General features: G+C 41.0%; 1 protein-coding gene across 5 annotated transcripts in view; it reads left to right on the forward strand.

Annotated features, from left to right (window-relative positions):
* The window catches only part of LOC138208603 (caskin-1), a 40,313-nt gene that overhangs the window by 3,874 nt on the left and 11,814 nt on the right, over window positions 1–24,625 (forward strand). For 3 of the 5 annotated variants that reach the window (XM_069166607.1, XM_069166608.1, XM_069166609.1), the window contains exons 2-15: window positions 4,866–4,917; window positions 6,552–6,649; window positions 9,933–10,078; window positions 10,299–10,394; window positions 12,052–12,173; window positions 13,717–13,825; window positions 14,274–14,382; window positions 15,012–15,106; window positions 16,612–16,726; window positions 17,319–17,630; window positions 18,387–18,485; window positions 18,594–18,778; window positions 21,030–21,111; window positions 23,432–23,499. In XM_069166607.1, coding sequence (XP_069022708.1) covers window positions 4,866–4,917; window positions 6,552–6,649; window positions 9,933–10,078; window positions 10,299–10,394; window positions 12,052–12,173; window positions 13,717–13,825; window positions 14,274–14,382; window positions 15,012–15,106; window positions 16,612–16,726; window positions 17,319–17,630; window positions 18,387–18,485; window positions 18,594–18,778; window positions 21,030–21,111; window positions 23,432–23,499 — 1,688 coding nt within the window. Of the gene's footprint in view, window positions 1–4,865; window positions 4,918–6,551; window positions 6,650–9,932; window positions 10,079–10,298; window positions 10,395–12,051; window positions 12,174–13,716; window positions 13,826–14,273; window positions 14,383–15,011; window positions 15,107–16,611; window positions 16,727–17,318; window positions 17,631–18,386; window positions 18,486–18,593; window positions 18,779–21,029; window positions 21,112–23,431; window positions 23,500–24,625 lie in introns of those variants that run through there. The other 2 variants (XM_069166610.1, XM_069166611.1) reach the window with 2 other exon arrangements.

Here is a 24,625-nt window from a genome sequence, read left to right on the forward strand (position 1 = left end):
CACAAATGTATGCTATATATTTTTTAAAAGCCTTTGTTATTTCCTAAAATAGCAGGGAACTGTAGTTTTCACTGAACATTTCTCAAACCAGAAGAGAAGGTGCATCTGCTGAGGACTATTCTCACTGTTGGATTAATTCACATTTGGTGCTCTGGTCAGTATTTTAGGGAAGCGGAGGAGTGTATGTGAGTACGACTCACTTCTACTGAGTGTCTTGTTACAAAAGGTTATTTGGAGTTTGAATGAATCCCTTCATACAAAGAGACGTTCACTTTAAAATAGATGACATGAAAAGAAAATGCCTGCTCACAAAGTAAGGCGTGTTCCTGAGCCATTTGGTAATGGTTTTCTTATCTGTGACTCAGTTGAAATAAAGCTCTTTATCTTGGAGATATGAAAGTATCCTTATCATAATTGTATCTTATATTGTAGCGAACCAATGAAATGGCCTCTATCAGTGATCAAAGAACAATGATAAATCTTTTGGCACAGGGAATAGCAATCCGTAATGGACAGAACTATAAAGGTTGCTTTTCCCTTTCCATCAAGCAAACACATAGTACTGTCGTAGACCAGCAGAGAGAATATATGTCTTATCATCAGCTTTTTTGACTGAAGAACAACAAGTGTTTTAACCCTAACCTTATAGAAAATGAGCTGTGGGCCAAAAAGAGGAAAGGTTAGAAATCTCAGTGTAGTTATGTTTCACTGGTCCTGAGCAAACAATAAGCACCAGGTGCAGTCTGGTGTCTCAGGTTTCTTGCTGTTAGTTGGACAAAGTTGCTCTCGGTTCTGAGAAATTGTGATTTGCATTTTAGATTGCTATGTAGTCAAAATGATCAATTCATTAACTGTTTAAATAATTTGCAGACTACGATGAAAATAATCAATCGTCATGGTTCTACAATTTCTTTTTTGCTGAGTGCCCCCTTTGAAGATGTTGTCTTCTTTATTGGTAGTCGTACAGACATAAATGTTTGTGATGAGTGTAATAGGCAAGAAGGCGTTGTTTATAGCTTAGTTTTGGTGACTCGCAAAGTCTTACTATTGCAGAGTAAATCAAAATGTAACCATATATTTCTCTGACATTCGTTAAATATTTTGAGTATTTCATGTGCTGTGAGGTAAAGAGACCTTTTTTCTTTAAAGATACCGTGCAGCCAAAAAGTCTCCATCTTGGCCACTCAACTTAATTTGTCTTTCCTTTATCTACAGAAAAGTGGTGTCATCTTTGGCACTTGTCGTGGCACTCCTCTCAGTTTTCTGAATTAAATAGACAGAGTTAAAGTCTATGTTTTTAAAGCAGTGATCTGACGTAATAAATCTTCAGGAGGTGGAAACGCCAAAACTCCAAATGTTGGTAACTTTCAAAAGGCGGCATTCCTGTGGTCAAAAGCCTGTTCCTGAGTAATCCCTGGGTCAAAATGGAGGGAAGCAACAAAACTATATACCGAGGGTAGTCTGACTCACAGGATGTTGGTATAAACCTGCCGTCAGCAGAATATTTCAATCAAAATCCTCATCGTCCACTGTCTGTGTCACTGTTTTTACAATCCCTATTGCAGCGAGAGAAAAGAAAAAAAAAATCTCAGAGCAGCAACCTACACGCTGAAAAAGGCAAGTTTTGCAGAAGATTCGGATCACGCCGTAAGACAGGCCTGCTCGCTTCTTTTCAGTCTTCTGCAGGGATTTAGACTTTTTAATGACAGGGCTCACCTCCCCACACGAGCAAACTATCCACCAAAGTTCCCCCAACCGACTCTATTTTAAAAGGACACTGTCGCTGCATCCTGGGTTTAGCACCGCCCAAGACGATTGTGGCTCGTTTAAAGAGATACAAACTCGCCAGGTCTTTTTTCCCACTATAACAGAATGATATAGTTGCAGCCAAACCATTCTCCAGTGCTGGCACAAGTGTGGTGGAGACTGGTCTGCATATGCAACACTATGGGGTACGCATGGATTTAAAAGAAAAACCTCATATAAGTGTCTGGAGGTTTTTTTTTTTTTTTTTTACTAAGTGTTATTTTCATACTGAAATGGGTTCTTTACTCAAAATAAAATGAGGTATTTATAGTCTACTGTTGCTCTCCATAAAGTTTCTATCACTGCTTGTAACTGATTACTTGAGTGAAGTTAACTCAGCAGTGCATCAGATCCATATTGACCCAAGTGAACTATCGTCCTATGAATGGTAAACAATGGACAAGAGTCTAAAGATCGAAAGTGGCTCAATCTGGAAAGCAATATGCAGATATACTGTGCAAAAGTTTATGTTTTTTATGACACTGTCTGCATGTTATCTGTCATTCTGAACTTTATGAGAAAAAATGTCATACCTTTCCTGGGCTGTTGGGCACATTGTGACCCTGACTCAAGTCACTTTCACATATGTCTGCAATTGTGTGAAAACAGAAATAGAAAAGACATCCCAGTGCTGGCATTTGTTCTAGGCTATGTGTTACATTGAAACTCTAAATGCATAATGACAGGCGAAGTCAGAGGTGAAGGAAACAGGACTTCAGAATATGTCTTGTAATGAGAACCCCTTAGAAACCCTCCACTTCACCTCTCCTGAGGTTTAGGAATCTGATCTGTTATATTCAAGGCTGCTTTTCCAGCCAGAAGCTACAATCTGATTGGATACTCTCCATTAAGACAAACGAGTTTCAAATTAAATGTAAATGAATGTCAGATCATTTCTGCATAGAACTATTGTTCAAATTTGAGCGAGATTCAACAAAAGAGTATCATAGTAATCCCTGCCAAGTGATTGACAGTCTGTGAGAATGGCACATTGAGTGGTTGCCATGGCAACCGGGGCTCAGTTACAGTGTAATACCCAAAATTATCATAAAAAAATATGAACTCCGGTCCAAGGACACCATCGGCTCCCAAACAAGCAGTTCATGTCAGGGTAGGAAAATAAAATTAATTCAAAATTTAATGCAACAAAATTCAAGCAACTGATATAATTAGGCTGAGGGTTATGAATTAAATAAGCTCCTAAAACAAAAGAGAGGCTGTTTGAGGGTAAAGTAATACCCTCTCTTCGTCAGCTGCATCTGAGTATTTGATTAATCCTGGTTTGGAGTGTGAGTGCAAGCAGCGTCGTGTAGAAGCATAATCCATAAAGAAAAAGTTGGGAGAATAATTACGGATGTTGCCCTGTCATAAGACTGTGGTTTGGGTGGGGGTTCATGTGGCTGTGTGATATCTGATGGTGACACAGATATCTGCACTCATTGATTCATCAGCTGGGGGGGGAAGGGGCGGTTCTTATTTTTAATCCAAGATAGAAAAAGGGGGAACCTACACGTGCACGCAATCACACACAAACGCACACATGCATGCAGGAAAATGATGTCATCTGCAGAGTGTAAACAGAAACAGCAGAGCTACCAATCAGCACACACTCTTTAGCAAATTACAGGGGAAATTAGAGTGTGAGAGCAGGATGAAGGGATGAAGTGCAGATAGAGCTGCAGGGAGAGGGAGAAGCTTTTCCCCAGATTACAGAGCAGCTACAGATTACGGCCTGTGGATTATGAGGGTTTGACCAAACACACACAAAAAAAAGTCGAGGCAGAGAGACAAACAAGATGCTTTTTCTGCTCCCGCTTCACGGGGTTTGTTGGATTTTGTGAGTTTTGGTGTCTCCTTCCAGCCGTGTGCTGTCTTTAACTTTCTGATGCATCCATCAAAGACCGACATTATCTCTCTCACTCACACCTGAACATTCACGATCAATCACGTAATCACTAGCACAGAAGCATATATAAACCGAGAGATCAAATTACTCCAGAGCTGCAACAACACATCCATTATTTGATTGAACATTGACAAGAAATTTATCAACTATTTTTTTAACCAACTAATTGTCAGTAAGTAAGTGATTTTTCTGCCTTTATCTCTTTAATATCATAATAAAATGATTATCTTTGGTCAGACAAAACAAGAGTGGTCATCTTGGACTCTGCGGAAAGGCAACGGGACATTTTCTGACATTTTATATCCCAAACATTCAATTTATTAATTGGAAAAATAATGACATTTGCTAATAATGCTAATTCCTTACAACTACCATCAATCAGAAAGAAAAAAAAAAAGAAACGTTCCTGAGGTTCCTTCAATGCAAATTATTCCCAAAAGAAAGTTTAATTTGCTGAACCGCAGACTAAATTTGAGGTTAACATGGACTGTAACATTTTAAGATTTACATAAATCGGGTCTCAATGAAATGCATCCATTAGCAAAGATGTCTGCTGCATAAATACAAAAACTCACATCCAAATTTGAACCAAAGAAAGCATTAAATTCTAAACTCTTCACACTTCGACCTGCTATCACTTTCAAATTAAGAGACTTATAAGAATACTCAGCAAATCTGCCAATTTACCTTTTTCCAAGAGTTAGAGGGGAGGATCAATATCACTCTCATGGTTGGGTGTTAAATGTGAAGCTAAAGTCTCAAGCAAAGGACGTTAGCAATGAGAAGTTCAAAAAAAATGTATTTATATAATCTTTAGAAAAATACAACTTGTGAAAATGAAAAAGAGGTTATGTGGTTTACTTTTTCTCAGCCAGATAGCAGTTCTCCCATGCTTTTAGTTTTTATGCTAAATTTAAGTGCCTTCTGACTCCAGCTGGCCTCCCTGAAATTTTTATGTTCAAAATAGTACAAATTGAGCTTTTGAATATTCTTGTTGAAAAGGACTTTTCTTAGTCTTCATTAGAGCTTCGTGGTTTTTGAATGCTTACCGGTATGAAAGCATGGTAATTAAATATTATAATACGTACAGGACAGAGGGCAGAACATAGATTGATCACTGAATTGAAGTTGTGACTGTTTGTTTCTCTTTCAGAGCTCCTCGGAGCAGCAAAGCGAGTGAACGTCAACATCCAGGATGCAGATGGGTGAGAGAAACTACTCTTTAAACTCACGACCTGCCGCCATCGCTCCATCACGCCTCTTTCCTTTCAGCACTCCCCGCCTTCCCTCCTGCATATTAACCCATTCTCCTTTTATCAGGGGCCTAACAGAAATAATAATTACATGACAGCTACACAGTTGAATCCTTGAATCAATGTTACATGTGATCTGCTCTTTTATCAGATCTAGGCAGTGGTTCCCAACCTGGAGGTCAGGACCCTCTGAAGGACCCCAAGATAAATGTCAGGGGTTACAAGATATTTATAAACATAACGGAAAAAAGAAAGTAACGTGTTTTTTTTCTGTATTTGCCAAGTTTTACTTTTTGCTGCCGAACTACTGATTACAGAAAATAAAACTTGAAGTCAACTCGAGGACGGTCAAAAAGAAAACTTGTATTAAAAGTAATTATTTCGTCTGGCCTAATGGTTTGGTAGTAATTAATATACTTAACCACATCAATGTATATAATATAACTTCAAAAGGAACTTTTTTCCTTTCTGGGAAGTTTTTTTTTTCATCCACATAAACGCCTTGAGGTTTAATAGATGAACTATACAAACACTTGGCTTCAGAGATTACGTGAAATAATGGATAATTTTGCATCTATATGCATATATAAATTATATATTAACTGAATTAATTAAATTGAGAAAGATCAAAAATATCACTTTTTGGTTGAACGGTTTTTAGCTCACGTCTTACAAAGGTAGATCCTATAAGGTCGTGTCACCTTACAGCCAGACTTTGCCTCATTTTAAGGGGTCACAGGTGAAGAAACACTGGGAACCACTGGTGTCTACGTATCGTCCTTCAAACACAAATCACATATTTGAACCATGACACAGGAAACATCCACCAAACATAAATTAATCTGAGCAAAACACAAAACTCCTAAAACCCCACAGGCTTTATTCTGTTGCTGATCCATGTTTTGATCATCTAACTAGGCAAAAAGGGAAGAAAAAAAAAGTCCTTTATTAGCTGCGAGTCACATTAATTCCTGCTTAAATCTGTTCTTATGATGTAAAGCCAGCTGAAAAGCTCACATCTAAAGACTGTAATTATTACCTTATGGCAAAGCCAGCATTTTGTGGCTCTTAATTTGCTCAGAAATGTTCACTTATCTACACTGAATGCTCAACAATGGATTTCGGCTATATTTGGACTCATGATTGGTTAAGCTTTTTGTGTGCACATGCTTGGTTTACGACTGGGTTCCATTTGGCTCCATCAGATAACAAAGATCTTTTTATTATGATGATTGGAATCAGATAATTGGAATCCTTGTGTCATGACTGATGAGTCGTTGATTTGACTCCAGGGCCTGGCTCTTATATTCGGCAGGGATCCATTAGAGAGACACACACACACACACACACACACACACACACACACACACACACACACACACAGATGCCCTGTGTGTATGCTCGACTCCGGGGTAGAGAGATTGCTTATTAATGGAAGTAGGTCATTTCCCCCCTCCTGTCGCTCACACAGAGCTGAGGGGCGGAGCAGCTGTATGCCGAAGATTAATTCAGCAAAGTTATGCTCAGGTTTTACACTACGTATATGAATATGTGTATTTTTATACATAACCTGTGTCTGTGTGAAGGCTGTCTCCAATGCACCATGCTGCTCTGAGTGGTAACAAGGAGCTGATCTCTCTGCTGCTGGAGGCCCAGGCAGCAGTGGATATCAAAGACAATAAAGGTAAAAAGTCACACAGATTTTTCACCTTGTCACTTCAGCTCACCATGTTGCCACAAAGCAGGCGCAAAACACACAAAGCTGCTCAAAAAAACAAAAAAAAATGAAAACAAACATATCTCCGGCTTCCCCTGCGTGACAAATAATACCCGCTTATGTAATGAAAGGTGAGCTTGTTGGAAAAGCAATAAAAGAAATTCGGTGTAGTGTGTACTTATGAGAAGTGGCAGATTTGTTTGTGCAGCAAACAATGGAAAACAGAGGAAGACTGCTTCACGGCTGCAGAACTGAGAGCCAAGTGGAAGTAGAGCAGCGAATATCTCCATCCCTCATTGGCAGATTCAAGTAGAAGAAGAAATCTCAGGGCAGATGGGAGTTATAATCCCTCCAGGATGTAGGCCTACTGTCTGTGCTCTCCCAGTCAGTCGTGCCCAGTGTGTCTCTAAATAAAGGCACTGGCAGATATCTTTACGAGGTGGCCCTACGTCCACAAATGAGGTGCTGGAGGAACCTCAAATCAATCTTTCAGTATCAAACTAAAGGTCACGGTGAGCACGGGCAACCTTGGCTTTGTGCCTCCACTTCCAGTCCAGTGCAATTCTCACATTATGCTACACAATGCACCAATTTAAAGTTCAGTATTTAAGCTGGCACAATGAATAGTTTTATATCAACATTGGATCAGTTTACTACTTGTGGTCTGTCGTATTGATGAACCCAAAGATCCTCATCACTACTGAGCCTTTTCGCATCTTTCAGCACTTTCTTTTGGTTTTCCGGCCAACTTCCCTGTTCTGATTCAGATTCACCAACGTCATTTACATTTTTTTCTTTGTACTCTGTCTGCCCAGCACACATGGCAGATAAAATAGCGACAAATCGGTGGAGCTTTTTGCAGCTAAACAAATATTTTAATTATGAATTAATTTGCAGATTATTTTCTCGATTAATCGATTACTTATTATGACGTCACAGTCCAAGAGATCATCTTTAAATCGTCTTTTTGTGTGGCCAACAATCCAGACCCCAAAATATTTCAATTTACTGTTATGTATGACAAAGGAAAGCATAAAAGGTCCTTGATCAATTAATCGGAGTATTTCCTGTCTGTGGAAGATTTAAGCATACGTATCTGGTGCAATTTTCAATACAAGTATGCAAATTCACATAATTTGTTTAATTTACCAAAAACTTGGGAAAGCAACACCCAGAAAACTTTAAGACAAAAAGAGCTAAAGAAATCCACTGAGGAACAACTAAAACAATCAGACCTTTGAAAAGACATTAAATGGCTTCGGTGCTAAAAAAAAAAAAAATCATCAAACTTTATTTCAGTGTTGTGCTCAGCTTGTTTCATAAGTGGAGTTCACTGACCTGGACATCCTCTCGGCTTCAAGAATTTTCATCCTGTCTAAAAACATCATAAATAGGAAATGGGGGCAAACAACTATGTATTCAGCAGTTCTTCCAGGTTAATCATGGGAACGCAGTTAAGGCTATTTTCCAAAAGCAAAAAAAAACAAAAAACCTTCTTGTTGTTGGTGAAGAACTTTACCTTGTGATGCCTGTAAAAAATTGAATATTTTCTGGGTCCTATAATCCTCCATGATAAACTGAATATCTTTAGATTGTGGACGTGACAAAACAAGACATTTTAGGTTGAACCTTCAGCTTTGGACATTATTTTTCAATATTTTTTAATATGTTAAAGACCAAACAAATAATTGATTGATCGAGAACATAATCGACAAAATAATTGATAAGGAAATTAATTGTTATTTGAAGCCACGGATTCAAATTCACGTGACATGTTAATCACAATTTGAAACTTTTTCCAGGATTCTTGCACAGAAACCTCCTGAAAGGAGACTGTGTCCATTAAAGTATTTCTTTAGAGTAAGTTCACGTCGGTCTTTGTCTGCAGTCCTCCATCCAAATCACAGAGACACTATCAGGAAGACCTTTAAGGCTGCTTAAAAGGAATTTGACATGACAATCTCTTCATATATGGAAGCTGTAGATTCTGTAACTCTTGCAGCTGCTGCGCTTCTTTCTGCTGCCAGCACCTCTCCTCTGAGTCAGGCCTTCCTCATGCCAGCTGAGCCTGGAGGGCCTCTTTATTCGGCTCAACGACGTGGCTCATCTCTGGTATCAAGACTGGGGGTCTTGGGTCGCTGCCATGAGAGGCTCATTGCTTCTTGCAGGCACTGCTGCAAAGTGGTGGTTATTGTATTCTGCTTAGAGGCATCAATGATGACTCCACAGTTTTTTTTTGCACTATGTGTAGTGCAACGTGGCATCACCTTGCATTTTCTGCATGGCTCCAGGAGTACACTATGTTGTCCAGTTCCCTCCAAAGTTCCCCTTAGGCCATGTTAAGAAGCTGACAGGTTTTTTTTGCCCTTTGTCTGGAAGCTGTTTGTCGCAAATGTCCCACGAGTATGATGCTGGCATAAACAATACTTGAAGGGTTTCCAAAGGGTCAAGAATGTCAACCACAATAAGACTGCATTTCCAGGGAGGGTACTGAGTCGGTGCCTAAAGCTGGAGCTACAGTAACGCAGATAGTAAACATTAAAAAACTAATTAAAAATAAGAAAATCACTGGGCTGCAACTAACTACTGTTCTAATTATCAGTGAGTCTACTGATTGTTTTGGCAATTCATCCATTAATCATTCAGTCAACAGGTTGTCAGAAAATAGCAAAAATGTCCTGCGTGCCCAGAATGTTTTGCTTGTCGGTCCAAATAGTCAAACAATTTTTCATTTACTTTATCACAGAAGGCTGACATAAACAAAAAACAATGTTTTTTTGAATTTTGAAAATTGTTTTTAATTCATTAAAATAAATCCATTTTCAGTATAGTTTCTGATTAATCTTCTCTCAATCCACTAATTGCTTTAGCTGTCACACATCTGTATTTCCAACTCCAGACACAGCACTTAGGGTTTAATTGGCTCTCCCAGCATGAGAAGCACAATAGAGTAAATTAGCAATGAGAACACTTACTAATAATTGAGTTTTCTGATGTTTGTGTCAAATGTTGAGACAGTCTGAGGTATTTCTGTCTGCTGGGTGTCGAACAGCAAACTGTTTTGTCTGTAAAAAAAAAAAAAAATAGTATTTGCATGTGTTCATGTGTCTTCATGTTCTCGTTTTCTGTATGTATCTGTGTGCACATCCTTGTGGGGTCTTGTATGTCTGTGTTTTACTGTGCTGTCATTTCTTTGGCTGTGTGTTTTTGTGTGTGTTTGTCTTTGCGTGTGTGTGTGTGTTTCGTGTAGGAATGCGTCCTCTGCATTATGCTGCATGGCAGGGGAAGACTGAACCAATGAAAATGCTGCTGAAGGCAGGCTCGTCAGTCAACGGACAGTCAGATGAAGGACAGATCCCTCTCCACCTGTCATCTCAGCATGGACACTATGATGGGGTAACTGTGTGTGGGTGTGTGCGCGTGGGTGTGTGCGCGTGGGTGTGTGTGTGGGTGTGTGTATGTGTGTGGTTACTGTAGGTGTTTTTTCTGTGTGTCTTTCTGTGAGCCCATTGTGTGTGTGTTTATCTGTTTTGTGGGCCTGTTGATGCATGCATGATATGTGGTTGTTACAAACGAGGAAATTCAGATGTGGCAGTAAGATTTATGCGTGTTACAGTCGGAGATGTTGCTACAACACCAGTCCAACCCGTGTATCTCAGACGCAGCCGGGAAAACCCCCCTGGACCTCGCGTGTGAATTTGGACGTGTTGGAGTGAGTGCATTTGACGAACAGATTTTTTTATTTTTTTATTCCATCTTTACTTGAGGAGAAAATCCTCTCTTTGGTCAACAAGAAAAGAGTCGATAGTAACAGCTCTTTGAGGTTTTATAATGTTGGCCAGGTTCATCATCTTAGTTTATCATGTTGCCATGCTAATATCTGCAAACTGTAAATACAAAGTACAGCTGAGGATGATAAGAGTGTCATCGAGTATTAGAGAAAATAGCATTTCGATCTGATGAAAGCGCAAGATGAAAATGTAGGGATCATCAAAGTTGTGAAAATGTATCCTAAAGGGAATCGTGAGCGTCTCAAATTTTTTTAGTAATCCATCTAATAGTTGTTGAGATCTTTTAGTCTTGACCAAGCGGCAACCAACAGTGACGTCACCCATTGGTTTGTAAACGGCCGTAATGAAGCCTCGAGTTCGGATTTTGTCCGCCGCCATCCGAGCCGTTTGGAGCCGGTAGTAACCATATTTGGACGAGCTGGGGAGGAGCGCACGGTGGATCTGGCTCAGTCTGATTGGAAACCCGACATTTCCACGCCCCGCCCACCGATAGGAGTAACCTGACTGCACCACAGATCTGTCAGTCGAACAGACACGCCCCCAAAAACATGGCTTTTCGAGGCTTATTGTCTAATTAATGACAGGATTATTTTCAAAAGGAGCGATTTTAGCTAGCAAAACCAAAATCACCTTGTAAAACATGTCTTGACCTGGAATTTTATGAGACTAGTTGGATGAGAGTCTCTGGAGCAGGGGGCCTTTTGGAGCCAACCTCTGGCGGCAATCTGTGGTATCGCAGTTTAAGGCACTTCTGCATCGGCCTCATTTTTCTGAACTGGAAGCTACGTACACCCTGCCCACCGGTATCATAAACCTAATATCTAATAATGATAGAATGGACCACCAGAAAACTAATAAGAAGGAGTGACTTCAGTGAATGATACCATAATGACTCGCTTAACTTTTTATCTCATGAAAGAAGTTGAATGGGACTCTAAGGAGACAAAGCCTTTTTAAAGCCAAACCCTAGCAGCCCTTAAATCTATTGCATTTTATGGCCTCACTTGTCAGACGCAGAAGCTGCATGATCTGCATTGACAAAATATCACTGCCTTTCTTTAGTCTGGTTTTCAAGAGTCTCCTAGTGAAGATAAGCAGCAGTAACATCCAATTATAGAAAAGGAACCTAAGTCAGACGACACAAAATAAACATTTAAATGAAAAAGATATGTAATTGTAGTTATAGAGTCATGAGCAAAATGTTTTCTACAAATCTCACATAAAGACAATATAACCTAGAAACAGCTTAACTGCAACCTAAAATAACCTAAATAATGTCTAAAATCCTAAATCTTAATAGGACCAATGATCTAAAACAATCCTTTAATGAGGCAAACACATTTCAATGTTTCAAATCAGAAAAGAGAGCGCACACACAGTGCAACAATTATCCACAGTCCACAGAGACCAAGTTTTGCCGTTTTAAATCTAATTTGCAGAAGGTTATACACAGAGGGAGCGGCACACATTAAAGCTTGTTTACCTAGTTTGGTGCAGACTTTTGGAACTTTTAATGCATTTGACTCCACGATCTACGTGAATGCGTAAGCTAAGCTGTGTGTCTGTCTGTGTGTTTAGGTGGTCCAGCTACTGCTCAGCAGTAACATGTGCGCAGCCATGCTGGAACCGAAACCCACCGACCCCAACGGAGTGTCACCTCTGCATCTCGCTGCCAAGAACGGACACATAGATGTCATACGGTCTGAACTGTCAGCCCCTCTCAGTGTTTGTCTGTCTTCATTCCCACCTCACCTACTTTTCTGTCACATTTATCATTTGAAATGTTTGTTTTCAAGTCTGGATGAAAGTGAACACGGAAATTAGCCACCTGCTACCTGTTTTAGAGACGACACATTCATCAGCGAGTGCCTGTTTGTTTACGTGTTTGAGGCAATTGATGTCTTTTTTTTTTTGCCATGTGCTGGAGAGGTCGTTGCAAACAAGATATCCAGCACATAAAATGATCAGATAAGATAGAACTTTACTTTCATCCATCTTAATGATGGTCAATGGAGTAATCTTCCTTTACATTTAGTTCCCAGAAAGTCAACCACACACGTAAACAAACCGTCACCCATCAAAGTTGTTCCTGGGGGAGATCTCTGATGCAGTTTCCAAAATGGCTGTTACAGGCTGCTAATTTCTGTCTCGTCAGACTCGCAAACAAACAGCTTAAGTGATTCGTGTAAAAAAAAAAAATCCTGTTTCTTGGAAAAATGCAGAGAGGTTGTTCTAGTTGCGCTGATATAAGTCATTCACACACTGTTTTATGAGACACCTCATTTCTCTGACTCTTTAAAACAAAAGTAGAGAATTGCAAAGTTAGTTTGACCCACAGAGCCACAATACACATTTATTTGAAATATGCCAAGTTGAAATAAACTGGAATAATCCTTTAAAGTTCAACTGAGATTAAATAGTTCCTCTGTACATCAATTGCCTCATGTTCTCCTCAGAAAAGAAAATGTAGAAATCAAAGCAGTATCATTCAGTGCTCTATCAAAGGCAGTGCAGACAGTGACACAGGATCAGCCAGCAGACTGCTACACAACACAAGATTCACAGACTGTGAACGACAATCCACATTAGCTTCCCTGCTAAAGTCCACTCCTTAGTTAATTGACATACATAAACACTGGCCTTGTTTGCGTCTTACTGTGTTCCATGACCAACCAACCAAACATTTACTGGGAGAAGTGAACTGTTACCATCTCCTGATTAGCTGTTCAGCTGCTGTGCAGCATGTGACCGCAACCACAAACCTCATGAGTCTGGTTAAATTTTGGAGTGGTTCCTACTTAAGGGACTTGTTGCTATAGTAGAAGTTTGTTTTCTTTGTTTTCTCGCTCCTATGGTGAACATCAACAATCTGGCTGCCTGCCAACTGCTGCAAGTCAAACACAGAAGCAAACCTGCAGCCTGCTGAGACAACAAGCAGAAACTCTAAAGAACAGATGATTTATAATACACGGCACATAAATGGAAGATTAATCGCAATTTATATTGAACCTAAACTTCCAGTCCGCTGTTGTGATTTAAACCTGTTAAAATAGTTCCACATCCACAAACGTATCTACAGGCACACTTTTATTGACTTGAAGACATTTTGCTTTTCTACCTTTTTGTGGACATTTTGTTTTGTCATTTGTACTATTTTATTGAAACAGTTTGGTAAAATGATGTCACAAAAGAAGCTTTCCAGTTGAAATAAAGGTTTAACATCATGATTATTTTGTGCCGCAGGTTGCTGATTCAGGCCGGTATAGATATCAACAGACAGTCGGAGTCCGGCACAGCACTACATCAGGCTGCCCTCTGTGGGAAGACAGAGGTGGTGCGTCTGCTGCTGGATGTAAGTCTAAGTCTGTCTGTTTAATGTGTTTACATAAGCAGCTGTTGTTAACGCTGCCTCCCTCTCCTCAGCTGAGCGAATTTACACCTCAGCATTTGTCATTCATCCCACTGAGCTGTGCGAGGAAACCTGTGGGATATGTTAGCTTGTTACATAAAGCTGTAGCAGACTGGCTCGCCTCCCGCCTGTCATGCAATATTCAAAGCGTTTGTTTAGTTTTTTTAGCCCTTTTGTTGCCTTCAGATGAAAACGGATGCGTATGCTTAACCCTGCTTTTGAACAGGGCCTGCTTGCAGCGCTCTCTCATCCTGCTGTATTTCACTTTTGATTTTTATTGCTGAGGCAGCACACACAACAAAATGTGACGGCAGGCAGGTGCACACAGCCACATCCCTATTGTGATCTTGACATTGCAGCGTTGAACATTGTTTTCCTCCGCTTCCATCAGAGTGGCATCAGTGCAGGAGTGAGAAACACTCTGAGTCAAACCGCTCTGGACATCGTTAACCAGTTCACCACCACACAGGCCAGCCGGGAGATCAAACAGTTACTGAGAGGTGAGACCACGAGTGTACGAACGCACACGCACAAACGCATGTATGATACACATTTTTAAAACCCTCCTTCTGGATGTGGGCAGAACCACAAAATATGCTTTTGATCCAGCACCAACTAATCCGCCTGTCAAAATTGTATTTTTCCAAACCCATACGTTTTGTTATTAAAAGCAGAAAGCGTGCACAGTAGGAGAGAATTATGTGTTCACATTTATGAGGGGGAAGCATTTTAATACTGGAGCTTTCCTCTTCACTACTTCACTACCTCTTTACTATATTCTGTTCGCTAAACTGCACGCATGTAAAGTGAAGGTCAAGTTTCAATTGTAAACACCAACACGTGTGCATTTTTCAGAATGAGGAGAGTGCTTTACACAATGACAGATTACCACTCAGGATTTAGAGACCCATCCAACAATAGTGTTTATGTACCAGCCAATAGAATATGATCTGACCTGACACGGACCGCTCATTTTGCTTTGTGTTGGTGTTTTCTTGTTCCCGCTGACACCAGTAGTTATACTCAAAACAAGACTTACTATTTGTTCGATTGGTAGTACTGATCTGCCCTCCCTCACTGCCTCCCCTTCCACTCTCTTGTCTACACTGTCTGTACTGTCGTGTTGTAGATGCCTCGGCTGCAATGCAGGTGCGAGCACTGAAGGATTACTGCAACAACTACGACCTCACCAGCCTCAACATCAAAGCTGGAGACATTATCACGGTACAATCATCTTAAGATAGACGATGATGATGAACCAGTCTGTCGGCTGAACTTCTTCTGCCCATGTAAATATCCAGTGTAGTTAATCAGGATATAGACATTTACACCTAGTTTAACATGGGGGATTCCTGCAAGTTACACATCACAAAATTTAAACAGGTTGCGTGACACAAATATTGTTATTACATAGAGGTTAGTGTTAGTTACGGTGCGTTCATGAGCAACTGGGAAGTTGTAAAACACACCCGAACGCCTGTCGAGCTGGAAATATCCCACAGGGAAAGTGGGAGGTTTTTGAAAGCTCAGATAAGTCGTCACTTGACGTGTCAGCGTTTGCGGTGAAATGAAGAAATGCACTTGCTCTGTAAATAAGGCGAGATAGCCCGACTGGGTTAGCCGAGCCCACCGCGTTAGCTCACTGTGTTAAATGTTAAAAACAGCAGTGCATCGAAACACGTAGAAATGCAGTGTACAAACAATATTGACCTCCTGAACTCCCTGTGTTGGTATAAATTGATGATGACGAGGTTGGTTTGTCACTTTTCTGTATTCCATCAGCAGAAACAGAGCACATTTCCAGGGGGCTGCAATGTTGCATAAGTGTGAATGACGTTGACTGAGACGTGGGACGTTCCTAAAGCGCAACTTTCCCCAAACCAAGCTGCCTGAACACAGGATAATTAGCCAATATTTTAACCCAGTAAATGCTGGGTGTAACAGTTCACTGTTTTGTAGCTAACTGACAAAGCAGGACCCCAGCTTGCTCATACAGTACATAAACCTGACACCTTAATTATGTTTCACAAAAAATGACAGGATAGACGTCGAATTACAAAAACCCTCAAATGTGAGCTCAACTAAATGATCGATGGTGACAGGTTAGCGTAATTGGAAATTTTCCGCTCATTCTTAACTGCATACTCACACAAATTTCTCCGTATATGCAGATAAAACTCAAGCAAAGATACAACTTAATTTCCAAAGAAATCTAAAAAAAAACAGTTATTTTTGGCAGTGCCTCATGATGCTACTGTGTTACATTGTTTATTCCTTTTGCCTAGACGGCACTGCAGATGTTTCCTACCACCCTATTTAGATGAATCTAGCGAAGACATCTAAAGCTTTGATGGTGCTATCATTAGTGAATCACTAGTTTGAAATGAGCTGGTTCTGTGAACTTCAGGAGGACTTTACACACACTGCGATGAGTTTTTATGTTTAGCTTGTACGAGTGTTGTTCCAGAAATGTCAACAGATTATAATCTGTGTGTGTGTGTGTGTGTGTGTGTGTGTGTGTGTGTGTGTGTGTGTGTGTGTGTGCGTGTGTGTTTGTGTGTGTGTGTGTGTGTGTGTGTGTGTGCGTGTGCGTGTGCGTGTGCGTGTGTGTGTGTGTGTGTGTGTGTGTGTTTGTGTGTGTGTGTGTGTGTGTGTGTGTGTGTGTGTGTGTGTGTGTGTGCGTGTGCGTGTGCGTGTGCGTGTGCGTGTGTGTGTGTGTGTGTGTGCAGGTTTTGGAGCAGCACTCTGATGGCCGATGGAAAGGCTGTATTCATGACAACCGAACTGGAAATGACCGTGTGGGCTATTTCCCCTCCAACATGGTAGAAGTCATCAAGAGGGCAGGTGACCACCCACAGCACAGCTGTGTGTGTGTGTGTGTGGGTGTGTGTGTGTGTGTGTGTGTGTGTGTGTGTGTGTGTGTGTGTATGGGTGGGTGGATGTGTGAACTTTTGCGTGTGACTTCAGCAGCTGTTCTGTAGCTATAGCTGATCATTAGTTGTAGCTAGCTGCAGCATCATCGGCCTCTATGGGCAGCCCATTTGTTAATCCCCGACCTGTCAATCATCTCCATTGATCAAACACTGTCCTCTACTGGCTGTCAACCCTCCTTCCCTCCTCTATATATCTGCTCCTTCTGTCACCCTCCCGAAGGAATAAACCCTCCAACCTTCCTGCTCTGCTAGATTGTGATGCTTTTGTTCATATTGTTTGTTTGCTTTGTTGCTATAGTGATATTATATTTTAATTTATACAGATATATTCCCTGTGGATATATGGATGCGTTCTTTTGTCATGTTTTGGTTTTTAATCAGTTATTATTTTATGCATTTTCAGAATTTTTCTTATAAGACTTGTTTTGTTTCAAGTTGACTGATCAGTTGTTGTTGTGTTGTTGTTGTTATTTTGCACCTCCCTCCTCCTGGCTTGTGTCCAGGCCACTCCCCCTCCCAGCAGTGCCACACCCTCCTGCTCCGCAGGCCCAACCCCTGTCCCATTGCCTCGGTCAACGGACACTCATACCCCCCCTCCAAAGTCCTCCCCCTGCATCTGCCACCCCCTCCTCCCCTTCACCCCAACACACAGTCTCTCCCTCGGTTCTCCTCATTTGGGTACGTTCCTCTTCCCATCTCTCCTCCTTCTCTGTCTACTCCTCTGTCCACTACTGTTCCTCCTCCTCCTCCTCCTCCTCCTCCTCCTCCTCCTCCCCCTCCTCTCTCCACTTCTCAGGAGCAGCAAAGTCAGACAGGTACATAATGTAGTGTCACTCTAAATCACAGATAAGCATCCTTTTCATCCGTTTTGACAAGACAACATATAGAACATGCTGTATCTATCTGCTTGTTGCTTCATTTAAGGGACAGTTCACCCAAACAACAAGAAAGAAAGAAAAATGGATAATCCTAACTGGTCAGGGCTTTTTTTTTTTTAATTTTTTTTTTTTTTTTCAGTTTTCAAGATGCGATTTCTCTTTAAAGCAGCTTAAATGAAATAAATTTGAGTAACCTTATTTGTTCTGGAATAGATTTCTTGTAATTTGAGTGAACTGGACCTTTACCTGAAATATTCCAATTGAAAGCACCGTTTTTATGACTTCACATGCAGAACGTCCTAACGAAAATTTGAATTAATTAGCCAACATTTTAGATACTTTTTGTGCTATGATTTAGTTTTAAAATAAAAATAGTCTTTGAGGTTTTACAAGTCTCAGAATCACCACTACGATGTTTATGCATGTGTAGGTGAATGAGTGTATCTCTGTGTGTGAGTCTGTGTCTTTGACGGTGTTCATTTAAGAGTTGGACACTCTTACATATGAAAGTATGAGAGACACACATTGTTTGTGTAGCTGTTGGTTAGTTACTTAATTGGTGGCAATAAGAACGTTATTTGAAAATACCAAGACTAAAATAATATCAGTAATAAACGTGTGTGTGTGTGTGTGTGTGTGTGTGTGTGTGTGTGTGTGTGTGTGTGTGTGTGTATGTGTGTGTGTGTGTGACAGGTTCACGGACTGCAGAGCTGAGTCCTCAAGGCTCCCCAACTCTGGGACATCAGAGCAGCACCAGTGAGGACATCTGGGTGCTGCGCAAACCTCTGGCAGGTATACTCTAAGCGTGTTTTCGAGGGGACAATTTGAAACTGTGTGTTTGAGAAATGTTCCCTATATGATACCGTATACTGCAATGTGTGTGTGTGTTTATGTGCGGAGGCGGCGAGCGCAGTGGCAGCGTGGGCAGCCTCGGCAGTGCTCGGTCATCAAGCAGCCTGCAGGGCTCTGGAAACACGCATGTTCTGACCACACCTGCACCCAGTCCACACCCGGCACCCACACCGGGAGTCAACACTCACGGCCTTAATGCTCCAGGCCTGCACGCACAAGCAGAAGGGGTCAAGGTAACGAGACTCCTCGCATTTTACCCGCTTACATGCTTTATCGCGTTGCCACTGTACCTCAACCAAACAACAGACACATCATTTCTGGGAAACAGCGAAACATCCTCAGGAAACAAACAACTCTAGTTACTGAGTTAACCACAAATGTGCTTCCTGCTCAGTTTGTTCTTCCGTTGGAGAGATCAGCACCTCTTCTTTTCAACACTACACAAGGTGCACTGAGATGATGGCCTCCTGGTTTGTTTGTTTTTTAATCACATGTTAAATTAAGCCTGTAAATGCCAACAACACCCTCACCTGGGCAAACTGTAGCTAAATCCTACTATGTCTATCTTTCAATCCTCTTTTTTGCACCTCACCTTCACTCATTTGTTTCACACTTAGTTAACTTAGTTGTTTATCCATCACTGACAATGATGTGTCAATTACTACACGGGCTGCCCGCGACTAAAGACTCACCTAGTTGACCAAATCCAAAAATTGTTCAAGTTTCAGGGCTGACAAAGAATGTAATAAGTCACATTGTCAACACTGTAAAACATGACAGGGAAATACAAAACCACAATAATAAGCTGAATAAAAAACGCTTACGCTTACAGACACACACACACGAGGCGAACAGTCTGTTAACGACAACTTTAACAGCAAAAGCAATACACAATGTGTTACCTTTCCAGATATGCACCACCAAATGGTGGTCCTGTTTTTACTCTCACCTCGCTCATAGCTGCTAACTAGCCTTTACTGTCTGGAGCAACTCTGCAGAGATGAAGAGAAAAAGAGACATGGTTGTAACCATAGACTGTATATAAAAGTGGACGTAGCTTCCGGTTCTGAAAAATGAGACCGATGCGGAAGTGCCTTAAGCTGCAATACCACCGGGTGCCACTGGAGGTTGGCTCCAAAAAGCCTCCAGCTCCATAGACTCCCATTCAACCAGCCTCGTAAAATTCTGTCAATAAAATTTCTCCACGAGTTATCACAGTTTTGCTAGCTAAAGTTGCTCCTTCTTATGAGTTTTCTGGCCCTTCATCTGAAAATAATCACGTCATTAATTATGAAATAAATTCAAAAAGCAGTGTTTTTGCGGGCGTGTCTCTTTGATTGACAGACCTGTGGTGCAGTCAGGTTACGGCTATCGGTGGGCGGGACGTGGTATTGCCGGGTTTCCAATCAGATCGAGTCAGATCCACCTCTCGCTCCCCCCCAGCTCGCCCAAATATGGTCACTGCCGGCTCCAAACCTCTCGGGACTGGCAAGATGGCACCGGCCAAATTCTGAACTCGAGGCTTCACTACGGCCGTTTACAAACCAATGGGTGACGTCTGGTTGCCGCTTGGTTGTAGCGTTGCATGAACTGGGCCTTAATTTCCTTTTCTGGCGCAGCGAACACGGTGCACAACATTTAGAAAAATGTAAGATTGAAACTTGGGCTTATCTGGACACTTTAGCTGTCAGCATGCACTTCAGTGGCAGTGGCTGCATGTTGCAAATGTTTCTTCTCACGTGTGGGAGGCGCTCACTTCCTCACCTTCCTAAATGTAAAACCTTTGCCAGTAAAAAATATTTCTAAAAGTTATTTACAACGTCTCAGACCAGGCACAAGGTTATTTAAAACTTGTTCAACTTTGAGTTTTCTCATTAGCGGAGTTTATTCAACTGTTTGGGGGCAGCCCCAACTGTAACAGGTCTATGAAAAGTATATCTTAAGAGAACACTTAAAGTCATACTTCCATGTGTCATGTATTGTATTTGAGTGTAAGTGTATGTGCTAGAAATAGGAAATAGTGTTTTTTATTTGTCAAGTGAAGAGTTTGTGCATTTTATTTTTTGTGTAATGTTATTTGTTTGCTTCTTCCATTGTCTATATTATATTATATATTAACTTATAATTAGTGATATGGTCTCTGCAGGTCTGCTCTCTAACGCATTAAGTTAATTCTAAATTTATTCTTAGCACTGGGCGTGAGTAGTGTATTTATAGGTGGTGTCTTAAAAAGCACTCATTCGGCAAATTGGATGATGCGTCCATGTTGTGCATTTAGGAAATGTTTATTCTCGTATTTCTGCTGTAGCAGTAAATTGGAGGAAATACAGGAGGAGGAGGGCGGCAAGCCTGAGTCTATGTTATGTGTGCTGAGCTGAGTCACAAGGCACCTCTGGGATTTGAATGATTACGCTTGAGTAAATGTTTCTTTATGTGAGTGTGTGCGCGTATATGAGCGTATTTGTGTGTGTTTTTATGTTTTAGCTCCTGGCCACCGTGCTGTCTCAGTCTGTAAAAGCCAAGGAGCATCTCTTGGAGCAGTCGCAGTCTGTGGAGCAGTCAGCAAGTAAGCTCACACACTGAGACAACCTACAACAATATCTTAGTCTGTACTTGAAGTGATCATTCCTGGCAGTGTAAAGTTTGTTTTGCTGCTGGAGTGATTTGAACGAAGATCTAAGCTTGTTTTCGCTCGCTTATGAGAAAATTTGTCTGATCCGCTGATTCAAAAAAAGCACTTTGTCTGTTCTAAAGTGACGACAATGAAAAATGATCAAGGCCGTGTTCACAAGTACAACAAGTGCCTGAGGGCTTGTTCAGATCGCTTTTATGAATAATTTGTTCCTCCTTTTCACTTTTAGTCAACCTGGCCCTCTAAAGACCACCTGTCTGCTCACATCAGAAAGAAGTAGCACTTCCCACCCCGATTCTTGTATAATCCTATTTTAAGTTCTGCTTTATTTATTAAAGCTGCTCTAAAACGCTGCTTTGAATAAGCAGGGACAGATCCTCCTGGGATAAATCATTTTTGGTTCCCTGTAATCTGTGAGCTCTATGACTTAGCCAAGTCTCACATCAAAGTGTGTCACAGCGACGTTGGTCCACAGCACAAAATATATTAGTTTCACAATGACGGCTCGAAGATTGTGAGATGCCTTCGTTTATGACGCTTGTCAAAGGGGGAAGTCGGAGGACGCGGTATCGATGAATAAAGTCTGCGTAGTGAGGAGGTCGGGGTGGTTGGATGGGTCAGACACAGGACCTTCACACAGGAGGACTGCTGTTTGTGTTTGGATATATTTTAGGTCGGTAACAACGTACATAACTTAGCTAACGTTTTTAGTGTACTTATTTCAACAAAGCAAACCATGATCTTTTCACTTTGCTAAGCATGTAGTTTTGATGCCTAAACCTACATCACAGGTGTAGATGAAACTATTAAGCTTTAACAAAACAGCAGTATTTGATGACCGGGGATAACAACGGGTTGGAGAGTCACGTGTTGCAGATCAGTAGAAAAGAGAAGGCAAAGAAAAACGTAGATGTCTCACAATATTTACAGCCAGTATTGTAAAACTAATGTTTAGCGCTGTGAACCAACGTGGCTATTACACACTGGTGACAAATGTTTGCTGGTAATAAGCAGAATAAAAACTGTCTTTGCCTGAAAAGCTATAAATATGAAGAGAGATCCAAATACAAATCCAGAAAAAAATGTCCCCTCGGGGATTAATAAAGTAAATACCTACCCATACCTACCTACCTAAATAACATCCAAAAAATGAACACAGCAAAGAAACGGGAAAGCACAGTAGAATAAGCTGTGTGACCATCAGCCTTAACATAATGCCTTAAAACTGATATTGAAACGTATTCTTTAAGTTTGGACCGGGCAGTTTTTGTTATCCTTTACTAACCACAGCCTATATCGAAAAACCTCATTCATAAATCTACTGTATTAAGGCCCGCTTGTAACTTATAAACTTTATTTGATATAAAATATTTGCGTTTATACTGTATTACTGTAAACATCTTTTGTTAGTATCCGATTTAAGGCGATGAAGGCAAGTACGGTTACAATCTGTGTATAAAGACTGTTTGATGTATTTATATGTCGTATAGACATTTATTTGGTGTGTTAGGTATCCCACTGAAAATCGGACTCTATATTTGCAGTTGTACTTGAATAACTAATCTCACTTTGAAAGAAGCACATTAATTAGCATATTTAATCTGCTGTCATTCTACTGGTCTAAGTGATATGTGGGAGGTGTGCAGTTAAAACAACACCACAAAGCCTGCCAAGCATCAAAGCTGTTATCAGCATTATTATGAAGGATTTCGTAGGCAATGAAACCAGTCTTAATTTATTATTTTCACTGCTTCTCACCTTCTAAGAATGCTATTGATCACAAAATAACACATATTCCTGGCTTTGCAGCATGTTGAGAATCAGTCGGGGGACAAAGTACCATTATGATTCCTGAGTCTCTTAATAATTTACTGGAACAGAGACATAGAGGGAAATGATTTCGGAGGGAGCTCTTAAATACAAGAAATATTGAAAGATTGACTAGAAATGACTGCGAAAGTGGGAACTTCAGTGATTATTTCCATGATTACTATAGTTTGTAAATAATTAAATGTTCCTGTGCAGGTAATCATCAGTTACAAATAAACGACCAAGAAGGAGCCAGGATCTAAAGCACTGCTCCGGCTGGCATTTTATAAATAGCTAGCTTGTAGGATATATTCACGATATGATATTCATACTGATATTCACCATCAGGTGAAATAAAACTGTCCTTTATTGCTGAAAGTGACATATTTGATTATTTTTCCTTCTTCTTCTTTTCCTTCCGTCACGTTTTCACCTCAACCCAAAGGCTCTTCGAGTTGCACAGTTCAACAACAGCGGTCGTTTGAGCGCAAGGCAGAAGAGGATGATGGGAAAGTGAGTTCTTGTATGGCAGATTGGTCCAGTCCGGGGCCACCTTTTACTGTTTGCTTCTTCTCAACCAGCGCTCTGGTTTGGGAGAGAGACATCTACATGGGTGGGGTTCAGTGGGCACAGCGAGGTATCTGGCGAGGTGGTTGTGTTGCACCTGAACAGATGACCCCCTGTGGATGGGCATGTGAGTGTGTCACCATGGAGACAGGCAGACACATCGAGGAGTCCGTTGCTGTCTTGCCTTCTGTCCCTCCACCCACCCCTTGCCCTCACACCACACTGAGACACCCACATGCTGCCACTCTGCTCTAGAACCTGCCAGCAGCGCTGAGTGCTCTGTGAGGCTGAGGGTTAAATGGCCTCGCCCTACTCTACAATCAAACACCTACTGGTCGCCAGGCGACAGAGAAGCAAAAGCTGTAGTGTTGTAGTGTGTCCTCATTGGTTGATCTCAACCAACATTCTTTGACACTAAAGTCATTCACAACAAAATGTAGGTATACCAATATTTTAAAGAAAATGATCTAATTTGACCTTTAAAGGGAAGGTTTACTCAAATTAGAAATATTCTCACCTCCCCGCTTACTCTCAATGGTATCTAGCCATAGTGGTACTTTGACTTTTGAGATCTCTATCACAGAGACTCCTGCCGCTGCTACATACGATACAGGTGAATGGAAATTTATACAGGGGCCCTAGCTGTAAACAGTTTTCCCTGTTTTTACCTTCTGTAGAAAGTTGTTCTTAAAGAAAACAGTACACAGCAACGTGAAGCCTAATTAACCAGCAGCAGATCAGGTGGTGATGCAGGATTGCCTATAATTGGAGGATCGGTTGTTTATCTGGCTCTGCCAGCCGATTGCTCACAGCTTGAGGTTTGACAGTGATTATATTGTGGAAATCCTGTTTACATGAGGGTTTGCTTGGCAACTCTGAAGACTGGACCAATTAGTGACCAATGCCAATGGCTGAGAGTGATAACGTTAAGGGTTGGTGTTTGTTTTGAAATGACGTTCCAGCAAAGGCGGCTATGGTAGTCAGATGAAGTGATATCATAAATGTAATTGTAAATAATTTTATCAACACAAACAAACATCGAGGAACAGCAGATGGACCAAGAACAATGCTC

This window comes from Embiotoca jacksoni, unplaced genomic scaffold (genome assembly GCF_022577435.1).
Source record: "Embiotoca jacksoni isolate LCO1_2020_lvr unplaced genomic scaffold, fEmbJac1.0.p SCAF_4, whole genome shotgun sequence".
NCBI lineage: Eukaryota > Metazoa > Chordata > Actinopteri > Embiotocidae > Embiotoca > Embiotoca jacksoni.